Below are 24,672 nucleotides of genomic sequence, written 5' to 3' on the forward strand. Positions count from 1 at the left end.
CCCCTATGTACAAGAATATAGCTACTATAATACTGCCTCCTAGGTACAAAATATAACTACTATAATACTGCCCTCTAGGTACAAAATATAACTACTATAATACTGCCCTCTATATACAAAAATATAACTACTATAATACTGCCCCCTATGTACAAGAATATAACTACTATAATACTGCCCCTTAGGTACAAAATAGAACTACTATAATACTGCCCCCTATGTACAAGGATATAACTACTATAATATTGCCCACTAGGTACAAAATAGAACTACTATAATACTGCCCCCTATATACAAGAATGTAACTACTATACTACTGCCCCCTATGTACAACAATATAACTACTATAATACTGCCCCCTATGTACAAGAATATAACTACTATACTACTGCCCCCTATGTACAAGAATATAACTACTATACTACTGCCCCCTATGTGCAAGAATATAACTACTATACTACTGCCCCCTATGTGCAAGAATATAACTACTATAATACTGCTCCCTATGTACAAGAATATAACTACTGTAATACTGCTCCCTATGTACAAGAATATAACTACTATAATACTGCACCTATGTACAAGAATATAACTACTATAATACTGCCCCCTATGTACAAGAATATAACTACTATACTACTGCCCCCTATGTACAAGAATATAACTACTATACTACTGCCCCCTATGTACAAGAATATAACTACTATACAACTGCCCTCTATGTACAAGAATATAACTACTATAATACTGCCCCCTATGTACAAGAATATAACTACTATACTACTGCCCTCTATGTGCAAGAATATAACTACTAGAATACTGACCATAGGTACATTAAGGCCCCCTGTCCACAGCCGAGGTGGAATATGTATCACTAGCGATATTCTGCCACGGGGGAGGAGGGGGAGAGTTGACAGGTCTCAGGGGTGAGCCTATCTAACAGATAGGCTCACCGCGGAGAATAGCGGCAATTGCAGCATGCCGCGATTTAAATACCGTGAGCCGAGAATCGCTATGATTCTCCGCTCGTGAACGCCGGCGCTGCGTTATTCATAGCAATGCTGTGGAAAGCTTCAAAGAGCGTGATCCGCAGTGATAAATCGCCCGCGATATCATCGCCCGTGGACAGGCGGACTTAAACAACGATTTCCCTATCTTACAGGAGCTTCTCGCTAAATCTTCCATAGATCATATAATATTTTGTTACTTGGACAATTAAGCAGAAGAAACCACACATAATAACAGAGAGCAGAGATATTTATTGAGCGTCTGTGTGCTTGGCACTAATAGACAGAGTGCATTCTTATACACAGTGATATGTTACATAGCTGAACACTGCTCTCCCTCCCCACACAGCCACTTCTTACTTAAATATCTTTATCTACATCACATCCAAACAGAAATCTGATTATGTCATATTTGCATTATCACACAGCTGCAATTTTATACTGTTCATGAGAGCAGCAGACAAAGCCTGCAAGCCTGACCCCTGGCTCACATTTGGCTAAGGGCCTTTTTACACAAGCCGATGATTGGGTGTGAGCGCTCATAAGAAAGTTTGTTTGTTTGCTTGATCATCAGGCTTTGGGCATATGCCCCCCCCAATCAGCTGGCGAGCCAGTGAATGCTCGTTCATTGGGTATATGGATCTTTCCCGTGGGTATAATGCTTGCTCATCCGCTACACACAGAGGGAGATGTGATACCAACGAGTGCAAGCTGCATTACAATCCTAGTAATAATCGTTGGTCTCCTGTGTGAGACCTCTTAATGAGTGCCGACAATATATTGGAGGGCAGTACTCATTAAAGTGGCAGGAATCGGCTTGTGTAAGAGGGCCCCTACTCCCGTCCCCGGTCTTTTATGTATTCCTCCCCTCGTTGGGTGTACACATCAAGGATAAAAGTATATAAAATGACAAATAAATAGAATGTATGTGTTGCCCCAAAAGATATTTTGCATTAGTTTTAGGCTTTGGTGCCTCTATGATTAATGCATAGCATTGAGCAAGTTGCTGGGACCCGCTGCTCTCATGAAGCCAGAAGACACAAAGAAAAGCAATATAAACTGATAAAGCAGAGCAATAATTACACAGTGGATAAAAACAGAACCTAGACTGAAAAGTGAAATGACCAGACAATTATGACCTTCGTCTGTTTTTAAGAAAGAATGGGCACAGGTGGCAATGGAGAGTTAAAGGAGGAAAGACTGAGCCTGTGAGGCACTTCTATTATGGACTGAAGGTTTAGGATGGATATAGAACGCCAGCATCTACATGGCCCTGCCCTATCTCTTCATAGCTGTGGGCCAACAATAGAGTATTTTGTAAGGTTGTCCTTAATGTATGGGTCGAAAAAGAGGGACAATGCCCTAAAGAAGAACCCACCAAAGCCTGAGAGTGCGCTCAGTCTATGTTGAGTCCATAGTTGGTACTCAATGGCTGCTGAATTCCTTTACGGTCATTGGGTATGATGAGTGTGAGGGCCCACTCAGTGGATGTGAAGGATGAAAAATCCAATTGTCATCATTTTAGAAAAAGAGCTTATCTCAAACCAAAAAAAAAACAAAATTCCCCATGCCTTGATACTGGAGCACCTCAAGGTCATTAGTGTCACGACACATTCTTGCTAATTGTAAATGTGCAAGTCATTCTTCTTACAGAGCAGGGGCGTAACTATAGAGGATGCAGGGGATGCGGTTGCACCCGGGCCCAGGAGCCTTGGGGGGCCCATAAGGCCTCTCTTCTCCATATAGGAAGCCCAGTACTATGAATAAAACATCATAGTTGGGGGCCCTGTTACAGGTTTTGCATTGGGGCCCAGGAGCTTCAAGTTACGCCTCTGTTACAGAAACTTCATAATGGACTTTTTCCTCTTGGGTAGGACAGAAAATAGGACACTTAAGTATATATCCATCTAGTTCTCCAGGGGCGCTTATGCCAAGTGTTGAGCCATGGCACATGCTATCCTATGTGGCCACAACCCGTAGGAATGCATTGAGTCTTAATACATCTACTTGGCAGGGTGGCACGAGTCACGTTAATGCTTTGGCTGGGGATCATCTTAACACAATCCACCTTAGTGGACACCCTGTATATTGTAAAACTCTGCAGCAATGACACTACTTTGGCAAATATCATCTATAATATACAAATACTTAGTGTAAGGCACAGTAAATGCTGATTGTATCACAGTGTTTACTGCAATGGGAGACGACAAGTGTTCAAGGCACCGAATCAGAAGACATTGTCTAAGTGATCTTTGGTGAGGTGATTTGGTGTAAATGCTTTATCTTTCTGAAGATGAAGACAAACCTTAAAGGGAAACTCCAGAAAAAACGGCTTTAACGCTGTTACAGTCTGGTTTCTACATTGAAGCAGCCCGTGGCTGTTCTCTCCACAACTATTTTCTCAGACCAGAAAGAGGGTTTCAGATTCCACCCCCTTACGTGATGATCTTGGGGATCAGAAACCCTGGGTCAATCTTTCCATCCTGCTCTATTATAACATCACTGCTGTATATATTTTAGATGACGGACATTGACGAAGGAGCCATCACCCACTGCTCCAAAGTGCACTAAGGGCTTTCATTCTTACATCACAACTTTTCTACAATTGCAAAATGTCTTAAAGTGAACTTGTCTAGGTGATAGCTTGTTGCTTTGGCAGATAGCAGAAAAAAAAGCTTTGTCCTTATTTACACGGGTGTAAATAATACTAGTAACTATCTGGGCGAAAAATTACAGGATGGAGGAGAAGATACGCTTAACTCGAAATCTGGACATGTGATAATCTCCTACAGATCTTAACAAGGCCTCCTACACCAACTAAGGCATCTGTCTAAAACTTTCTTGTACCCAATCCACTTCACTTTCCAATGATCAGTTCAAAGGTGCCTTTTCCCCTTCATTTCCTAATCGTGATTAGGCTCCATTCTTCAATTTCCCAGCAGCCTCTCTGCCACGTGGAGTCACAAGTTCAACCTACAACCTCGGAGAACAAGTCTACAGCCAACAAAAGTCTTGTATCACAACATTCCTTGTATATCCACGTTCCAATACCACAACAATCACTACCCAATGATATCCAGAGTCCCATCCACCGATGTCCATCCGTAGGGCAACATTTCATGAACTCTCATAGTTGGTAAAACTTTTTTGACCACTCTGAAATGATTGTCAGGTTCAAGACCCCTGTTGGGCTTCAGATGTATCAAGGTGTGAGGATGATTCCACCATACGTCCAGAGTATCTTCAAAAGTCTCCAAAACAGTCATGGAGAGATCTACAAGTTACACTGCAAGCTGCGTCCATGATAATTGCATTGTATATCCACCGTTTTCCATGAGATGGTCATGGCTCCACGCTAATCCTACTATTTTAAGGCACTGTGGTCTTTACTGTTCAACCCACGAAGATCTGTATGGTCTTCAAACCATATGTACGGACATCTGTGACGATGACCCTGGGACAGCTCCGTACTGTCTGGTGTCACAGGCATTTGTGGCCTGCTGATTGGTTGCAGGGTTGCCAATCATGTGCATGGCATCCATACCTGAGGGCAGGTACTGCCTGTCCCCAAAAGCGACATTAGAGGGCGAGGAACAGAGTAAAGTGCCTTGTGTTGCAGTCAGTTTCTCTGGGCTCGCTGCCAGGCGAGGAGAAGCTGGGAAGTTGTATCCATAAAGGTTGTAAGGGTTGTGGATGGAGAAGGCATTATAAGAACCTTGCTGCATGTGGCTGCTTCCAAACATGTGCGAGGATGAGGAGCTGGAGGAAGGATTTCCTGCTTGCATCATATATTGAAATTGTGAGGTTGGATAAGAGCCCAGCTGACCGCTATATGCATCCATCTTGCTGTTGCTTGGCAAAGAGGAAGGAGTTGGCATGCCAGAGATTAAGGTGGAAGTCCTCTGGGACATAAAGGTCTCAGATGGTTGAGTACCAGTGGAGTTTCCTCCCTGCAGCCTGTTGTAGCCATTATCACTCAGACCTGAGTAGCCTTGGAGTGCAGCCATGTTGCTCCTGGCACAGGCAGGGTACTCCGACAGATTAAGGTTGCATAGCTGATTTTCCCGACAGCCAACGTTGAAGGAGTTGGGCGTCAGATGAAAGGTCGGAGGAGAGCAAGATGGAGAGAGTAGGTGAGAAGATGCGGAGGGAGATGGAGTCCCAGTGCTGGAGGTGGTAGGAGATGTTCCTGTGCTGCCACCTAGGACAAAAGTGGAGAGAAAAATTTTAGCCATTTACTGATAGACAAGAACATATGATTACATAGAGTCCTGGGGCTCAGGGCAGGTAATAACAACAATGTATATAGTGCCAGCATATTCCACAGCACTTTTCAGAGGGCACATATACCAACAAAATCAGACAGTACATGGCAACAGACTAATTAAAGTGAACCTATGAACTCCGAACAGTACTATGAACTAAGTTATGATGCTGTTACGGCAGGTGACAGGGTGCCGGGGGATGTCATTTTTATACTCATTCATTCCCCTGTTCCGGCCATGGAAGTCTGAAAAGAGTCAGATTTTCGTGCCATGCATGGACTTCACCAAATAAGGTGAAACAATACCTCTACAGCGCCACCTGTTGTATGGCAGCATTCATGAGAATCAAGGTCGGACCCTTTATATACAATGACTGGGAATTGAAAACCAAGCCAGAATTCATATACAGACAGCTGTTTCAGGGTGTTTTCCCCTCATCAGTGTGCAGTAGGATTCTGGCTTGGCCAGTGAGAGGCCTGTGACGTGGGTGGGGAGGGTGTTAACTCCTTAATGAGACACCTAGAAGGTGAGTGAGGAATGGCCTTGTAAGTCTCTTTACTTACCTTCTAGGTGCTCTCCTTAAGGAGTGATGATACCCCTCCCGATGGACTTTACTGGGGACACTGCGGGGACCAGGGAGCGGGTAAGTATAAAAATGATGTCCCCTGGCTCCCAGTCACCTACCCGAACAGCACCATAAGGGCTTTTACCCACTAGCGTTTTTTTTTTTCAATTGGACTTTGTAATGTTAAAATCGTATCGCACAAAAATCCCAACAGCGCAAACTTGTGATTTTTGTGCGATGCGATTCTAACATTAGAAAGCCCCATTGAAAAAAAACACTAGTAGGTAAAAGCCCTAACTTAGTTTATGGTGCTATTCAGAGGTGACAGGTTCCCCTTTAACAATTCAAGAGCTTACAATCTATGAGTGCTCATGTATAGGTGGCGTTAGTAAAAATGTAGAAGTACGGCGGCTAATAAGCATATTAATGAGCACACCGCCCATATACAGAGAACGTTTTCATAGATTTCTCAAAGAACAAGAATAAAAATGAAAATATTTAATATTTTACAATTATATACAAAATTCGTATGGAACATCTGTATACTTATATCAGTACACAGATCCTCCGCACTCATACATATCAGTACACAGATCCTCCGCACTCATACATATCAGTACACAGATCCTCCGCACTCATACATATCAGTATGCAAATCCACCGCACTAATATATATCAGTAAGCAGATCATCCAATACATATAAATATATATATATATATATATATATATATATATATATATATATATATATACACAGACCCTTCAAATACTCATATATATTAGTATACAGATCCTCCACACTCATATATATTGCATTAATGTTGAACTGATTTAATCCAAAAATAAAAGAAATAAAAAGACATTATTATAATGAACCACTGAATAGGATACCGGCACACACTTATTATACTATATTAACCCCCTCACGACCAATGACGTACCGGTACGTCATGGAGTGTCAGGGTATGTATGAAGAGAGGTTGCGTGGCAACCTCTCTTCAAACAGTGCGGGCGTCAGCTGTTTATAACAGCTGACACCCGCGAGCAATAGCCGCAAGCAGCCGATCACGGCTATTAACCATTTAAATGCCGCTGTCAATTCTGACAGCGGCATTTAAATCCATCGTTCTGGGGTCCCGCACGGCCCCCCCCCGTGGTGAGATCGGGGGAGCCGTGCAGGTGTCATGGCAGGCGGGAGCCTAATGAAAGGGGGTGGCTTGATAGACTGCCTAACCATGGGGTGGCTTGATAGACTGCCTGTCAGAAAGCAATATGACGTAATGCTATAGCATTACGTCATACTGCAGGAGCGATCAAAGCATCGCATGTTAAAGTGCCCCAGGGGGACTTCAAAGTAATGTAGAAAAAAAAATCAATAAAGTTTTTTTTAATTGAAAAAAAAAGTTTTAAAAGTTTAAATCACCCCCCTTTGCCATATCTTTTATTAAAAAATCTAAATAATAAATTAAAAATATGTATTTGGTATCGCCGTGTCCGTAAAAGTCCGAACTATCAAAGTAGCACATTATTTTTTCCACACGGTGAACATCGTCCGAAAAAAAAATAAAATAAAAACGCCAGAAATGCACTTTTTTAGTTACCCTGTCTCCCAGAAAAAACGCAATAAAAAGCGATCAAAATGTCGTATGTATTCCTAATTGGTACTATCAGAAACTACAGGACATCCCACAAAAAATGAGCCCTTGCTAAACTATGTCGACGGAAAAATAAAAAAGTTATTGCGCGCACAAAATGACCGCAGAAAATAATTGAAAAAAATTAAATGTCTTTGAAAAAAAAGAAGAGTATAGTAAAGAAAAAACTATACAAGTTTGGTATCGTAGTAATCGTACCGACCCATAGAATAAAGTTATCATGTCGTTTTTGTTGCCGTTTGTGTGTCGTAGAAACAAGACGCACTAAAAGATGGTGAAATGTCGTTTTTTTTTTCATTTTACTCCACTTAGAATTTTTTTAAAGTTTTTAAGTACATTATATGGCACTTTAAATAGCACCATTGAAAAATACAACTCGTCCCGCAAAAAACAAGCCCTCATGCAGCGACGTCGATTGATAAATAAAGGAGTTACGATTTTTTTAAGGAGGGGAGGAAAAAACGAAAATGGAAAAAGAAAAAGGGCCGCGTCATTAAGGGGTTAAAGTCAACAGTAGTGATTGTTGTGATGTCTGACCCGCTCCCAGTCAGCAGATCATAGAGATTCATGCCAGGCGGGTGTCTACCCATGTGATACTCAGCCGTTACTACAGCTAATAACCCTCTACTGAACATTGAAGTAATGATTCCTAATGGCCCACATCCACCTGACCATGAAGGTCACCACCAGCTGCGAAACTAAAAAGTACAGCTCCAACTTCAGAGATGCCAACGGAGCCCCCTGTATTGATGCAGCTATGTGATGTCTTGTTTTTTGTGCCACAAGTGGTTTACAATTGTGAGTAAGTATACCGTACAAGGCCCATCATCTATACTAGGGCCAGAGATCACAGGTACAGGGCATTCCTCATTTGTGCAGGCATGATTCCAGCAATGAAAGGGTCAAGCAGTGTTATAGTTCATATATATTACATCTGCGCTGCCATTGTGGTCACTTAAGCATGCTCCTATCAGGGCCAGTTCCAGGTTTACATGGACACTTGGGCGAGAGAGTCACAGTTGGCCCCCTTAGTAATTTATAGGCCTCACAATGCACCCTTAGTAATTTATAGGCCCTACTCTGTCCCTTTAGTCATTTATTGGCCCACTTATGTCTCCCGAGTCATTTATAAGCCCCACTGTGCCCCGTAGTAATTTATTCTCTGCCCCTTTAGTAATTTATTGGCCCTTATGTGCCCCCTGAGTCATTTATAGGCCACATTGTGTGCCCTTAATCCTTTATAAGTCCTACTGTGATCTGGCAATAAAATAATATCCTCATCTCCATCACTCTCCCACAGCATCCACCATCCTCTGCCTTGGCGTCTTCTGGCCTGGTTCGTGCGAAACGATACAGGTGGCGCAATGACATCACTCGGCTTCCTGCAGTCCCGCTGTCATAGTCAATTGCATCTGTTTCATAAAGACTCAGATACAATTGATTTCATAGGACGAGAACCAGATCCATCCCACCCCTAAGTGGGTCCCCTGGGTTTGCTGAGGTCAGCCCAGCCCATATGATGACCTCAATGTAATTGTATATTGAGGTAGCCAAACTCTTTCAGGGTAGTTCCCTAAGAAATTTCAAGGCCATTTAAACTTGGACTTCCCTCCCATTAAACTTTCTTCATTGACTATTCTTCCACTCAACATACGGAACAGCTTTGAGTTTTTGCATGGTAGGGATTTTCAGGACGGCCATGATGTTACAAACAGGCTGAGTTATTACAGACCAGACTTTGCCTACAGTCCACTTCATTTCTCTAATGCGATTAATGTGATGCAATGTGTGGCTGATTTGGAGCCAGGAATTATCATAAACTTCTGGGTGGATAACCAGAGAGAAATGCTGTTTTCATCACCTCCATAGCTTATTCCTCGGAGTATTTTTTTTTCATCTTTAAGTAAAACCACTAGTAAAGAACCTCAGCTGTTCAACACATGAAAGACGAAAATCCCCCCCAAACAAGTGGAACTTCATGGGATCTGAATAGAGGCTGAGCTCACCTTGTTGCTTCTGCATGGTCGTAAAATCTTCAAAGGTAAGAGTGCGGACTGGTGGCCTCCAGAATGCATACGTCTCCATGATAGCCTCCAGGCCCGTCCTGCAAACGAGAGAAACAATTAGGTAAATCGAAGACAGGATCCATTTATATCACACTCAATAAAAGTACACAGCAGATCTCCTGACAAACTGCGAACGAGACCTGATGCTTTACTCTACAGACTCGACATTTCCCTGGAGAAGCTGCTTTATATGGTGCAAATGACCATCTCATCTGTGCTGTACCTCAAGATGTTTCTCCAGAGGAAATGTGGCTTTAGGACTTAAGTTTGATACAACCCTCGAAAATATTATAAAACTGTAGGAACCAAATGTAGCTTTTCAAAACTCCATTAATCTGAACCAAGGGCTGCATCGGAAACATCTGGGCCCCATATAGGCAAATGGTCTGGGCTCGAATTTCCTATGATGTCCCTAAACCTGCATCATGTACCCTATTTCATACATTTGGACACATCATTATGGGGTTATGCATCTGGTCAAGCACAGTGACCTCTGTTTTTGAAATACAAAACTATGATTTTTCTACAGCCTTTCCAGCCCATACAACAAGGGCACCATGTTGGGAACCATGTTTGCCCATTGTTACTTTACGTAGGACCCTTCTATTTTTATAAGGGACACTTCATATGTTCCATGCTGGGCCTGAAGAGTAACTGGTTGCTGACAGTATAAGACGGTAGGGTTACATTGAATGCTGTTTAGTGATGTTTTATGTAAATATTATTTTATTCTGAGACTGTATCTTTAAGAGGGGGCAGGAACGGAGGAGACTGTAAAAGTGGAAAGAGAACAGGAAGTGGTAAAGAGCAAGCGGAGCAGAAGATGATGTGGCAGCAGAAGCATCTTCTGATACACTGTGTGATCGAAACTGTCCCTCTTGGTAACAAATTCTCAAGTAGAAACCGTTAAGCGATGACCGCTTTTCTGCTGGTAATACCGGACTACACAGTGCAAAGTTCAGCTAAATAAGAGCAGTTCTTCTGTTCTTCTCCTGACTTCCATTATCCAATATCAACGGCCTTAAAGACAAAGTTTCTATAGTTTTGTTTGTTGGATATAAACTAATTTCTGCTGCAAACAAATGGCTATGTCCAGAGGCATAACTTGAAGCTCCTGGGCCCCAATGCAAAACCTGCAACAGGGCCCCCAACTATAATGCTTCATTCATAGTACTGGGCTCCCTATATGGAGAAGAGAGGCCTTATGGGCCCCCTAAGGCTCCTGGGCCCGGGTGCAACCGCATCCCCTGCATCCTCTATAGTTACGCCAGTGGCTATGTCTTCGGGGTTTGTGACTTACCCGTAGACCCTCTGGTGCTCTCTGAGCAATCAGGCCCAGTTCAACATGTGGCCCTCCCTGGAACCAGTTTGGCCAGAACCTGGCCTTGATTCCTAAAGATAAGCAAACTATGACTTTTTCTGCAGAAGTTAACCCCTTAGCCTCTGACTCTTCCAGTCCATTACAGCAGCCCACTGTAGAGTTTGGGTCCCTTATCTGCCTGTATGGGTCTGAATCAGAGGCGTAACCTGAAGCTCCCGGGCCCCAATGCAAAACCTGTAACAGAGCCCCCAACTATAATGCTTTATGCATAGTACTGGGCTCCCTATATTGAGAAGAGAGGCCTTATGGGCCCCCTAAGGCTCCTGGGCCCGGGTGCAACCGCATCCCCTGCATCCTCTATAGTTACGCCCCTGGGTCTGATGACAGTCCTTGTCTGAACCTAATGCTCATTGATAAAAGCTGACTGCTGCTGGGCTCGGATCATCTTCTACCATATCTACATTTCTAACTATTAATATTATGAAGTTTATCTCATGGGCGTTTAAAGTGTAGGTTTCCTCCTGTCAACCATCTACAAAACTGGGTCTAATTTTCCACTTACTTCCTGAGATATACAAAGGTAACCCGTGTAAGCACTTCGTAAGTGTGATCTACCCAATAGATCATTGAGGTGTACCTTAGGAAGATGGAATTGCTCCAAACTTCAAGTCAAACATAAGAACAAAACACAAAAGAAAGTAGAGAGACTGTCTAATAATGAGGTGGCCATGGAGGTGCAACAGGAACCTTGAAGGAAACCATATACCTCAAGTGGAGCGGAGATCAAGGAACCAACGTTTAATGGGCCAGTTATAGGTAAAAATTAGAGATGAGCGAGTATACTCGCTAAGGCACATTACTCGAGCGAGTAGTGCCTTAGCCGAGTATCTCCCCACTCGTCTCTAAAGAATCGGGGGTCGGCGGGGGAGAGCGGGGAGGAACGGAGGGAAGATCTCTCTCTCCCTTCCCCCCCCCCCCCCCTGCTCCCCGCCGCAACTCACCTGTCACCCGCGCCGTCCTCCGAATCTTTAGAGACGAGCGGGGAGATACTCGGCTAAGGCACTACTCGCTTGAGTAATTATACTCGCTCATCTCTAGTAACAATCTAACAATATTTTAGATCAAGTTGTCATTTCAGTTATTAGTATTATTGTATCCTTACCATTTGTAATACTCATCTTACTAATACCTTAATGAAAATACTCAGACTTTACTCATAGACTTGCGTTTTCAGCTTTCATATTGAACGGACTACATTATATATGAGAAATCTGCTGAAGGACCTGGTTCTACTTCTCCACTGTCAGAGTTGACTTCGTGAAAATGTGACGATAAGTGACTTTGAGCTGCTCTTGTGCTAGACATCGGAGCAGGACCGACCTTACATACGTGCTTTTGTGTTGAACACAAATGAAAACCAAAGCAAAGCTATTTGAGGGCCTGCTCCTTGGATCTCTCTACATTTGGATCCATTTAAACAGAGTTTTGTACTTTTAATAGGTATGAAAAATTTGATGTATCTTTTCATCTTTCTTTCCCTTGTCTTAGCGCTCCACATTTTTAATATCGAGCAATAAATCAAACTGTTGTATTGTATGAAAAATGGAACAAGATGTTTTGCATATCTGGATAATAGGATCCACATGGCCTGTACTGGGTCAGCTACGTCACCATTGTGGAGCAGAAGAAGGTAAGAGATGTCTTAGGGAAGATGAGTGATATCTCCATGATTCAGAAATATGTCATAGGTGATGGACAGCTGAGTATTCTAGAAAATTAGATAACGATAAGCCATAAGAAGAACCAGGAACATCTTGAAGTAGTTGAAGAAAGCCACAAGTTGAGCAGTATCATTTAAGGTTGGCCAAACCCCGTGAAGTTGGTCCAAGAGTCAAGCAACAAAATCAGGGTGCATGTACATTGGCTGTCAGAAACATTTCCAATTTGGCCACAGATGTGAGACCTAGCTGGAAAAGATTTGGTTGCTCAACCAGCAGCCAGGTCTCCTAAGTATCTGAGGAGCTCATTGGAAGATGACTGGATGTATGAGGAAATATGAGACTTTTATGATCAGCTTGCTCTTCTGAATTCACTCGCATTCAGTTTTTATTATCAAACTTAGAACTTGAAGCTAGATGTTTGACCTGTTGCAGATTTCACATCTCGATACAGTAGACAAAGTACTAGCAAGAGCAGATAGTCAAACAGAATGGAAAACATCTGCTGGGCAGCACCAGGCAGATTCATACTTTTATCATATCAAAGCAACCCAAGACTATGGGACCACTGGTGTACTCAGGACATAAGGATTGGCTCAACTGGTCTTTTTAACTTGCAACCAAACTTTTAGTAGGCTTAGGAGCTGAAGAAAGGGAAAATGTGTGTAGATCGTAGATCAGTGGACGAAGAAGGTCAGTAGCATTGATAGAGAGCTTCAAGAAGTAAAAAAAAGATAAAGTTCAGGAACCTTGAGGAAAGCTCAAGGGTTCTTTCAGACGGAACGATTATCGTTCAAAAAATTGGCCAAATGAGCGAAAGTGAGCGATAATCTTTTTGTCTAAGCACAAGCCAACGACTGAGCGGCGAACGAGAATCGTTCTCTTCTCATCGGCGTTGGTTTTAGTCAGGCATAAAAATTATCGCTGGCTCATTCACTTTTCATTCAGTTTAAACACTGATTGTTTATTGTTTCACATTCATTATGTGAAACGCTGAACAATTGAACCAGTCAATGATGAATCTGCCTGTCTAAACAGACTGCACGAGAACGAATGAGCTAGCGAAGGCGTCACTGGCTTGTTTGCTCATGTAAACGACAGTCATTCCGTCTAAAAGGAGCCTTAAACTACTGAAAGTGGAGACCAATTATGAGTAAAAAGGGAGCGAAGGTTAGTGAAAGCTACAGTGGGATGAAGAATATTGGGCATAGGAACTCAATATACTGCAGGTAAGAGAGATACAGTACAACACAGTAGGATAGTGGTTAGAATAGATAGCAGGTACAGTAGTACAATGTATGGCTAGATGTGAGCCAAAGGGACATGTAAGGATCTGTGATGAATACAGTAGAATGAATGCCAAGAAAAGAACAAGATGAACATATTCTGAATGCAAAATCGAAAGGTCCCTTGAGAATTGATAAAGTGAAGGTCCCTTGTGAGGAGAAAAATAAACTCACTTCTTAAACATGATAAAGGATGACTAAAACCTGAAAGTTGACTTTTGAGATTACAGCAAGGAAAATGAAAAGGTAAGGCCATGACCAAATGAAGCCCAAGATTCCTCCCTTATTCTGGACATATTCGGAGATGACTGGGAGTCAATACAGAAATTACACATAGCGGGATAGAAGGGAACAGAGAAAGAAGAGGATGGGTTTACAAAAATTAGGGACTGTCATCAAGAGTATCTATTGACTTGACGGCTTAATATTATTAGATGGTTGTCTGTCAAGAGTGTCCTGACAAAGGAAGATTTCTCCATTAACTATGAATTCCCTAATAAAGGTATCTGAAAATGGTTTAAAATTTACTATTTGCTTGCCTTCCACCCAGACAATGTTATTACTCCATCCATAATCAGACACAAGATCTATCAGTTTAAAGGGCAGCTGTACAATATCCTTAGGGTAGGCCATAGTAGATTGGTGGTGGTATGATGCCCAAGAACCCTACTGATCTTCTGTTTGCCAGGCCAATGCACTCATACACTGATATAATTTCTGCAGGAAGCAGAGAGCTCTATGCTCTCTGCAGTGGCCAGTCTTGGCATTACACCCATTCACTTTAATGGCAACTTGGCCAGCAATACCAAGCTTGGACATGGACAATACCAAGTGAGAACGGAGCCGTCGGCTTCCTGCAAAAATCAGCTCTGTGCACGAGTAGGGCACAGGACAAAGCTGCCCGGCAGGGATCCAGGGCAGTAGATCACTACCGATCTACTATTGATGGTCTATCCTAAGAATAGGACACAAATAGTTTGAACTGGACAACCCCTTCAATTCTATAGATCTGTCATATGATCTCCCAGGTAGACAAAATTCATGAGCGGAGAACACAATGTAACCTTAAATCAGTACAAGAGATACAAGGTGACCATTGTAAAAGTGGCTTTTTGTATAGCAGCCCCCTACTGCTCCAACCAATACACAAAAATGTGATTATAGGAAAAGGTGTTGAATAATAAATTCTTTGTTACATCTCATTGTAACAACCTGAGAATGATTCCTCTTCTTTATAGCCAGCATTCATGTCTATGTTGAGTATCAATAGAAATTAGCCACATGTTACGGCCTTGGCCATGCCTCCTAATCCTCTGTTATTAAGACATGAATTACAGGGCTGGCCAATGTCTGATGCAAAGCCCAAACCTTCCAGATTTATCAGTATTCACCTCAACCAGTAATCTGCTTTATTGTGCAAAGTATTTATAGACCAGACCACTCTTCTACTGCAGATACTTTGAGTTATTTTGAGAGTGCTGCAGGCAATTAAAGTAGGATTTTATAGACTGTCGGTCCTGCGCCATGTACTCTGGATCCCATCTCAAGGAAGAAGGAGAAATTTAACGTGACAAGTTCTGTTTTTAACAGTTTTTATCCCTTTCTGCTTATAATGGATCCAATGTGACATGCGAAGCTGAAGGCTCCATAATGACTATAAGGAGGACTTTTAATAATGGCACTTTCATATAAGGTACCGAAAAGTCTGAAGATGATAAAGAAGATTATTGCTTCATGTAGAATTTTCAGTAACAATCCAACTGCCATGAATCACAAGATCAGCAATGGCTCAGCAATCTAAAATTTAGTATGGAGGCCTATGGCTTAAATGGATGGACCAGTCTACAGTGAAGGTCTATATAGCTTACATGGATGGACTGGTCTATAATACAGCTCTATAGTTTATATGTATAGACAGTTCTATAGAGAAGGTTTGTGGGTTAGAAGGATGAACTGGTCTACAGTGGATGTTTAAGGCTTACATGGATGGACCTGTCTACAATAGAGGTCTTTTTCTTGGATGGACTGGTCTAGAGGGTAGGTCTATGACTTACATGGATGACTGGTCTACAGTGAAGGTCTATAGTTTACATGGATGGACTAGCCTATAATAGAGGTCTGTTTCTTACATGGATGGACTAATCTACAGCGGAGGTCTATGGTTTACATGAATGGACTGATATACAATGGAGTTTTAAGTCTTATATATATGAACTTGTCTACAGTGAAGATCTATAGCTTACATGGATCGACGGGTCTACAGTGAAGATCTATAGCTTACATGGATCGACGGGTCTACAGTGAAGATCTATAGCTTACATGGATAGACAGGTCTACAGTGAAGATCTATAGCTTACATGGATCAACGGGTCTACAGTGAAGATCTATAGCTTACATGGATGGACAGGTCTACAGTGAAGATCTATAGATTACATGGATGGACTGGTCTACAATGATGATCAAAAGCTTACATGGATGGACTGGTGTATAATAAAGGCCTTTTTCTTACATGGATGGACTGAGCTACAGCAGAGGTCTATGGTGTACATGAATGGACTGATATACAATGAAGTTTTAAGGCTTATATAAATGGATGGGTCTACAGTGAAGATCTATAGCTTACATGGATGGACTAGTCTACAATGAAAATCTATAGCTTACATGGATGGACTGGTTTACAGTGAAGATCTATAGCTTACTTGGATGGACTGGTCCACGGTGAAGGTCTATAGCTTAAATGGATAGACTAGTCTACAGTGGAGGTTTATGATGTACAGGGATGGACTAGTCTACAATGGAGGTCTATAGCTTACATAGATGTATGTCCAGTGCCTGCACCCGGCAAACCTGGGCAAGTGCTAAGACACACTCAAGCCTCTTGCGACTGAAGGCAGGGCAAACAAAAGGACAGAAGTTAAGGACCTGTGTTGTGCTGTGGAGAGGATCAGGACTTGCGATAATGTCACGAGGAGCAGAGCTCAGCAATGGAGAATAGACCTTATTCTAGGGCTGAAGCAGGACCAGTAATGATGTCGTGATGGGTGGAACTCCACAGTGAAAACTGAAGATTAATGATTTTTGAGTGAGAAATCCTAGCCAGGGAAAATGATGGGAGTTATAGTTCTCTCCTGTTCTGGCTTCCCTTAGCCTGGTGTACTGGGAGTTGAAGTTCTTTTATACCCCCTCTTTGTAATGTTTTCTAATATCACATGACAGCATGAGGCATGCTGGAACTTGTAGTTCAATCTCTCATATTCTCCCCTTATAATTGCCTCTGTTAAAAAAATATTGTGAAACTTTTTATTTTTTTTCTATTGATGACCAACAGGTCATCAATAGAGGATCGGCGGGGGACCACAGGGCCGCTATCACTGCAGATTGCGCTGACTGCAACACAGTGGCCTGGTTTGGTACTGCAGGCACAGCTCTCATTGAATTCAGTGGGAGCTGCACCTGCAATACCAACCTGGACCACTGCGCTACAGTCAGCACTTTCTGCTTCCTGCTGTAATCTATGTTCTAGCGCAGGGAAATCGTAGCTTGGTCCAGGTTACATGTCTCAATTATCCCCCAGTTGCTCCCCTGTATTAGAGGAAAGAACTACAATTTCCAGCATGTCCAGGACAGAATGAGTTAAAGCAGTATTCTGGGAATTTTTATTTTTTCAATTGATGACCTACAACGTGTCGCAGCAAAGGGAGATTATTACTGTGCAGGAGGCAGCAGAGGGGGCATTATTTTGGACTCGGTGGGGGCTATTTGTTGTGTCGGGGGCATTGGAGTCAGCAGCAAGATGGGGAGTTTATGTGCAAAGAAGAATTGTGGTTGAAAGATGTCTTTATGGCAATCTGGACACGGATAGAGAAGAAAAGATCATTTCAGGGGGCACAGCATTTATTATAAGTCATTTCTGGGGGACACTATGCATTATTCATTTCAGGGGCACAGCGTAAGGTATTTTTTCTGGGGGCACAGTGAGTAGCAGTATTCAGGTGATACAGTAGGGGGCTCTCATCATTTTAGAGGAAAGTTAAAAGGGCAGAAAACTCTGCAGAGGCAAAACATAGCTGGAAGAAGTCAAGAAAATCTGGACACGATGCAGAAGAAAAGGACCTATCAGAGAGGACGTCACCCGTGAGTCACTCAGTGCCATTGTGTATTCTGTCTCTCATGCCATCACATCAGTACTATATTCTCATGTAAGGTCCACTGCATTCTAGCTTGTGGAAGTACAACTCTCAGCATATCCATACCATTGTTGAAGTCATACTAGAAGCTGCAGATACACATGGTTAAAACTTCTATAGCACACAATGGGTTGCCAATAATGCTCTGTTATATCAAGTATACAAAAGCTTTCTTTCAGTAATACCCAGGTACAGTATATAAAGTTACCTTATTGCTTTAATCATGTAGTAAATGTGGGGGAAAAACAGAGGCCCACTGAAATTCTATTTTCCAAGGACCCACATAAAGGGCGTTTTATGGCTTACATGGATGAACTAGTCTACAGTGAAGGTCTACAGCTTACATGGATGGAGGCATCCAAAACAATGCAAAGAATCTTACATAGACAAGTCTATAGTGGAGATCTTTAGCTTTCAAAGAGCGACTGGTCTACACTAGAGGTCTATGGCTTACATGGGTGGACTAGTTTACAATCAAGGTCTCTGGCTTACATGCATGGGCTAGTCAACAGTGGAGGTTTATGGCTTATATAGATGGACTTGTCCAAAACAATGCAAGAAACCTTACGTAGACTAGTCTATAGTTGAGAACGTTGTCTTTCATAGAGGGACTGGTCTACAATAGAGGTCAATGGCTTACATGGATGGACTAGTCTACAGTCGAGGTCTATGGCTTACATGTATGGATTAGTCAACAGTAGAGGTTTATGGCTGACATGGATGGACTCGTCCAAAATAATGCAAGAAATCTTAATAGACTAGCCTATAGTGGAGATCTTTGGCTTTCATAGAACCACTGCTCTACAATAGAGGTCTATGGCTTACATGGGTGGACTACTCTACAGTCGAGGTCTTTGGCTTACCTGTATGGACTAGTCAACAGTGGAGATTTATGGCTTATATAGATGGACTTGTCCAAAATAATGCAAGAAATCTTACAAAGACTAGTCTATAGTCGAGATCTATGGCTTACATGAAGGGACTGGATGCACTGGTCTACAATGGAGGTCTATAGTTTACAAGTATGGACTGAAGTATTCAGATAAGGTGAAAGACCTCATCAGTAAACATACTATAAAAACTGGCATAGTATTGTGAAATTTCTGATTATGAACCAGTCTATAAATATCAGTCACAAATGTTCATCTTAATTCATTTAGGTAGCCCAAAGGAAAGTGCGGTGGTTTGAGGAAATTCCAAGAAGGGAATGTAAGGAGCATCTCACAGAAATAGAAACAGAAAACCACACTGACAGCACATTATTGATCTCGGCTAAAACACTATTTGCAACTGATCCTTTCCATTGATTTTCATAGAGATGGAGATAAGTGGTGGCATGTTGACCATTAGTCTCAGATTATGTGGTTTCACGCAGGGGTGAGGAGAAGGACCCCAGCTTGATGAATGGACACGTTTTTGTGTTTGATCTGAGTCCATTAGGAATTAGGCCTTGGAAGCCTCTACATTCCTCTCACAACATTCTTCAAGTAAATCAACATAAAAATATAATTTTCAGGGTTTTTTTAACAAGAAAATGTGTTTGGTAAATGATCCCAGGAAGGATATGGAGCCAAATAAACCCTCGTTTTTGGCCCGTACTTTAATTCTCTGACATACCGGTTTCTTCCTGAGTCCCGGAATCCTTTGGCAAAGGGGTTTCTGTCAATCTTCAGCCTTGTAATCTGGAAGAAAACAACACTTATGACTCACTCATGCTAAAAATAATACTAATAATCCTCAATGAAATAAATTATTCTGCAAGAAAATACACGGCACATTCCAAATATTATAATGAAGAATCCTGACTCTTGGCTGGAGGCCTCACCTGCTGGTTCTGATAGGCGGTCACGGTTGTGAAGACCGTTTCAGGAAAGTTGAAAGTCTTCACTCCTTCTCCTGCTGGAACAGACTTGGTTGGAGACAACTCGCTACTGAAGTCCTTTCGAATGACATGGACCCGGGGTTGATACTTGTGCATGGAGTGCAGGATAATCTGTAACCACATACACGGGAGTCATGGTATTATTTCCTGTATCCAAACACAGACCAATGGAGCATTAAGAGGCATGCAGTGTCGCATCGAATGCAGTTAGCTATGAAAATTTGCAATGGGGTCAACTAACTCTTTACTAATGGGACAAGACGCTCAGTGATTGAAGAAGGTGTTGAGTGAAGCAGAGCAACGCAAGAGGAGAGTGTGAACTTCACCAAGTTTACTACATTCTTGGTGGTTATGGGTCCAAGGGGCATAGACCTAGTAGAGGAACTCTGATGTACTCATCTAATAACTATAATAACTCGCTTTGTTATATACAGTGACATGCCAAAAATCATGGGATAGCAGTATATAAATTGATTATGAAGTGGCGTTACTTTAAGGGACGGTGTGGGAATGTCCACACCTGTATAGGTTATGAGGTATTATTTTGTGAGTGATGTCGAACACTGGCCAATGTGCTCATGGCAAGGCGACGTGAAATATCAGCGCTTGAACGAAGCATGATAGTGGGTGTTAGAATGATGGGACATTCCATTTCTGAAGTTGTGCAGGCGTTTAATATTTCTTGATCCACAGTGTCACATTTGTACTAAAAAAAGCATTACCAGCCGACAGTGAACAGCACAGTGGCTGCCTACAGATGCTTAATGATCGCGACTGATGGCGTCTGTTGGCATCTGGCTAGAATTGCCTTTGCAAACACTCAAGTGACCCCAACAGAAATTACATCTGCATTCACTGCAGGAGGCCCTACACGTATAACCTGCAGCGTTCTTTAGCTTCCATGGGATATTGAAGCAGAAGACCCACCAGTGCACCTCTGTTAGCACCATGACACTGGGCCCAGTGCCTCACCTGGGCTTTGTGAGGTTGATAACTGGACCCTAGAGGACTGGAAATATGTAGCATGGTCCAATGAGTCATGATGCCAATTGTTTCAGACTGATGGTAGGGTTTGTGTGTGGTGCAGATCCTATGAAGCCATGGAACCCAGTTGTCAACAAGGCACTGTGTAGGCTGGTGGTCATTCCATACTGGTGTTGGGTGTGTTCTCATGGCATGGGTTGGGTCCACTGGTCCATCTAGACATGTGATTGACCAATGTCTGCTATGTTTCACTGCTTGGTGACCATTTGCAGCACCTCATGGACTTAATGTGCCCCCGCACTGATGGGATGTACCAGCAGTGTAATGCAATATGCCATTGGGCCCATTAGCATGGAAAGCATTCTGGAGAGTTCCTTCTGTGGTGTGGCCTGCACATTTGTCCGACATGAGCCCATTCGAGCATTTATAGGCTATGGTGGAGAGGTCCATTCGCACTTGAGATCCTGCACCTACAAATACCATGCAGCAATGGGTCGCTATCCAGACAGTATGGCTCAACATCTCTCCAGACATCTTCTGTCCTCTTGTGGAATCAATTCCACATTGAGTTGCTGCACTTCGCTGGACTAGAGAGGGTCCTACTAGGGGTCCTACTGATATTAGTTCCTGTACCATAACTTTTGGCATGTCAGTGTATGTAATAATATAATGTTCTGTATGTGTGAGATGTGTGATCAGTCATTCATGTTCCAAATAAAGTCACAAGACCAGGCAGAACTTACATGTCCTTGATCATCCAGCTCATTGTTAGTGAGTTTAAGCTTGTCGAAACTGACCACCTGCCTCATCCAGGTGTCCCCAGAGGCCAAAGAATCTGGATGGATGTAAACACGAGGAGGAACCGGGGAGTCCGCATTCCCAGCCACCATCCATTTGGAGCTGTGATAAACATATCTAAAAGAGAAGAATGAAAGACAGACTCTGTGATGCTTTATATGTACAGCAATATTTATCGGGGGTGAAGATGACCTCAATACTCTGAATAATGAGCTCTTCAGAGGTTACATTCATTGGGATGTGAAGGGAGTCTTAACATTAGATGCAAGTTGGCCGAACTAGATAACTCTCTTATCTGTATGGGGTACTCTGACTTTTTCCCGGTGGCAGATGTGGGGGAAAGAAGGATCCGGCACATTGGATTTCAATCCATGGAGGAGTCCGGAAGTGGCTTATTGCCCTATCGCTATTGGAAGCACAATGCAGAACAAGTTGACGCTCTGACAAGTGATGTACAAGGTATATCTTATCAATGATGTACTTTCTGTAGGTTACAGGAAGAGGGAGCAGGTGATGTAGAGTAACACATAACTGCAATGTTAGATTATATATGCATTATTTTTATTTTATATGGTTGGAGCAATACAAAGTGGACACGTCCATTAGGGAAAAGCAGGCTCGGACTGGCTCGCCGGTGAATCGCCCAGTAAGCCCCTGCCACAGGACTTGGCCCAGGGTCCTGCACTTGCGTAGCACTATGCTTTGGAATTGCAGAACTCCAGATCTTTCTCTCTGCTGACAGTACTGTCCAAGCAGAGGAGGAGAGGAGGTCTCTTCCACCAGCTCCCCGGCTAGTCCACAGCGCACTGCATGTTCCTAATACAGCCAGGGCTCTTCCTGTTGTGCGGAGCCTCTGTTGAGGTTATGCACCACCCTCCTCTGCTGCCTTCATGGCTTCTTAGATTGTAACTTGATGCAGCAATGCAGCAGTGAGCTATTGGGCCAGATGGAAGGGGAGGGGAGAGGGAGGCTAGCCACTGCCAGATGGAAGGGGAGGGGGAGAGGGAGGCTAGCCACTGCCAGATGGAAGGGGAGGGGGAGAGGGAGGCTAGCCACTGCCAGAAGATAGAAGTACAGGAGGCTCTGTCCTCCTCTTGTGGCTGCTTAACTCTTTTTTTGAAATGAGCTGTCTTGAGCTCCCTGTAAAAGACATCTATAGGGAGGGTAAGTCTGGGTAATGTGTGTGCAATTGCATATAAAATACCTGTATGCCTGAATTATTATGTTGTAAGGTATGTACTATAGGTGTAATGTATATAAAGCATGTATTATAGGTGTAATATATATGTTACAAGGCATGTAATATAGATATAATGTATAAACGGTGTGCATTATAGGTGTAATGTATATGTTATAAACCATATATTATAGGTGTAATGTATATAAAGCATTTATTATATGTGTAATATATAGATTATAAGGCATATAATATAATGTATATAAGGTGTGCATTATAGGTGTAATATATATGTTATTAGGCATGTAATATAGATATAATGTATATATGGTGTGTATTATAGGTAGAGATGAGCGAACGTACTCGTTTAGGGCGATTTGCAATCGAGCACCGCTTTTTTCGAGTAACTGACTACTCGGGCGAAAAGATTCGGGGGGCTCCGGGGCTGAGCGGGGGGTTCCAGAGGGGAGTGGGGGGGGAGAGAGAGAGCTCCCTCCTGTTCCCCACTGCTACCCCCCCCCCCCTCCACCACACCGCCCCCTGACGCTCCCCGAATCTTTTCGCCCGAGTAGTCAGTTACTGGAAAAAAGCGGTGCTCGATTGCGAAATCGCCCTAAACAAGTACGTTCGCTCATCTCTAATTATAGGTATAATGTATGTTAAGTTTGCATTATAGGGGTAATGTATATAAGAGGTGTTATAAGTATAATGTATATTAGGCATATATTATAGGTGTAATGTATATAAGGCGTGTATTATGCTTGCAGTGTATATAAGGTGTATATTATAGGTTAAATTTTCATGTTATAAGGCGTGTATTATTATACATTTGTACCGCCTACTGAATATTTAATTGGAAAGTGGGCCTTTAAAATGAATTCTTCTGGTGGGCCCTATATGCCTCAGTCCAACCCTTTAAACAAGTCTATATTCCTATTATTTGTTGTTTGATATATAGTATATTCTCACCTATATCTTTTGTTGTCCACTGGTACGATGTCCATCGCTATATAATATTGCTGATGAGGATCCAACCCTGAGATCTTCACTCTCATCGCTGGGAACATTCGCCTACAATCAACATAACAAAACACAATAAGACTAAGAACAAAGGTTTTCATGGAGTAGATTAAACGGGTTGTACGAAGATTACAAGTTATCCTCTATCCACAGGAAAGGGAATAACTCTCTGATCAATGGGGATCTCACCGCTGAGACCCCGGATGATCTTGAGAATGGAAATCCCATGTACTCCTCTTTCTGTCACTGCAGGGTTGCTTTTACCCCCGCAGAGACGTCAGAATGAATAGAGCGCTGGCTGAGCATGCATGATTGGCGCTCAATTCATTTCAATGGGACTGACGAAAATACTCAAGCGCTTGTTGCTCAGCTATCTCTGCAGTCTCATTGAAAATGAATGGAGCGTTAGCACACTTGTGCAACCAGCACTCCATTCAGTCTCCTCCTCACTGCGGAAGGTACAGTAACCCCACAGTGAGCAAGATGGGGGACACAGGACCCCTGTTCTGAAGATCTGCAGCAGTCTCAGCAGTGAGATCCTCACAATTAGCAAGTCATCCCCTATCCTGTGGATACGGAGTAACTTGTAATCTTGGTACAATTCCTTTAAAGACAATGAATGTTGAGGACTTTTCAGGATGCAATATATGTAATTAAAACAACCCTTGATAAAGGAGCATTCCAGTTATATCAAGTTATCCCCTATCCACTTGATTGCTAGAATTGTGCTCCTAAGTCCC

The 24,672-nt window shown here is 42.6% G+C and overlaps 1 protein-coding gene across 1 annotated transcript in view; it reads right to left on the reverse strand.

Moving 5' to 3' along the window:
* Positions 1 to 1,239: 1,239 nt before the first annotated feature.
* TBX15 (T-box transcription factor 15) overlaps positions 1,240 to 24,672 on the reverse strand; it is a 79,475-nt gene continuing 56,042 nt past the window's right edge. The window contains exons 3-8 of the mRNA XM_066599233.1: positions 23,882 to 23,983; positions 21,681 to 21,852; positions 19,897 to 20,064; positions 19,689 to 19,753; positions 9,500 to 9,597; positions 1,240 to 5,208 (exon numbers count right to left, since the gene is read on the reverse strand). Coding sequence (XP_066455330.1) covers positions 4,427 to 5,208; positions 9,500 to 9,597; positions 19,689 to 19,753; positions 19,897 to 20,064; positions 21,681 to 21,852; positions 23,882 to 23,983 — 1,387 coding nt within the window. The 3' untranslated portion in view covers positions 1,240 to 4,426. The remainder of the gene's footprint in view (positions 5,209 to 9,499; positions 9,598 to 19,688; positions 19,754 to 19,896; positions 20,065 to 21,680; positions 21,853 to 23,881; positions 23,984 to 24,672) is intronic.

The sequence above is a fragment of the Eleutherodactylus coqui genome, chromosome 4 (genome assembly GCF_035609145.1).
Source record: "Eleutherodactylus coqui strain aEleCoq1 chromosome 4, aEleCoq1.hap1, whole genome shotgun sequence".
Taxonomy (NCBI): Eukaryota; Metazoa; Chordata; class Amphibia; order Anura; family Eleutherodactylidae; genus Eleutherodactylus; species Eleutherodactylus coqui.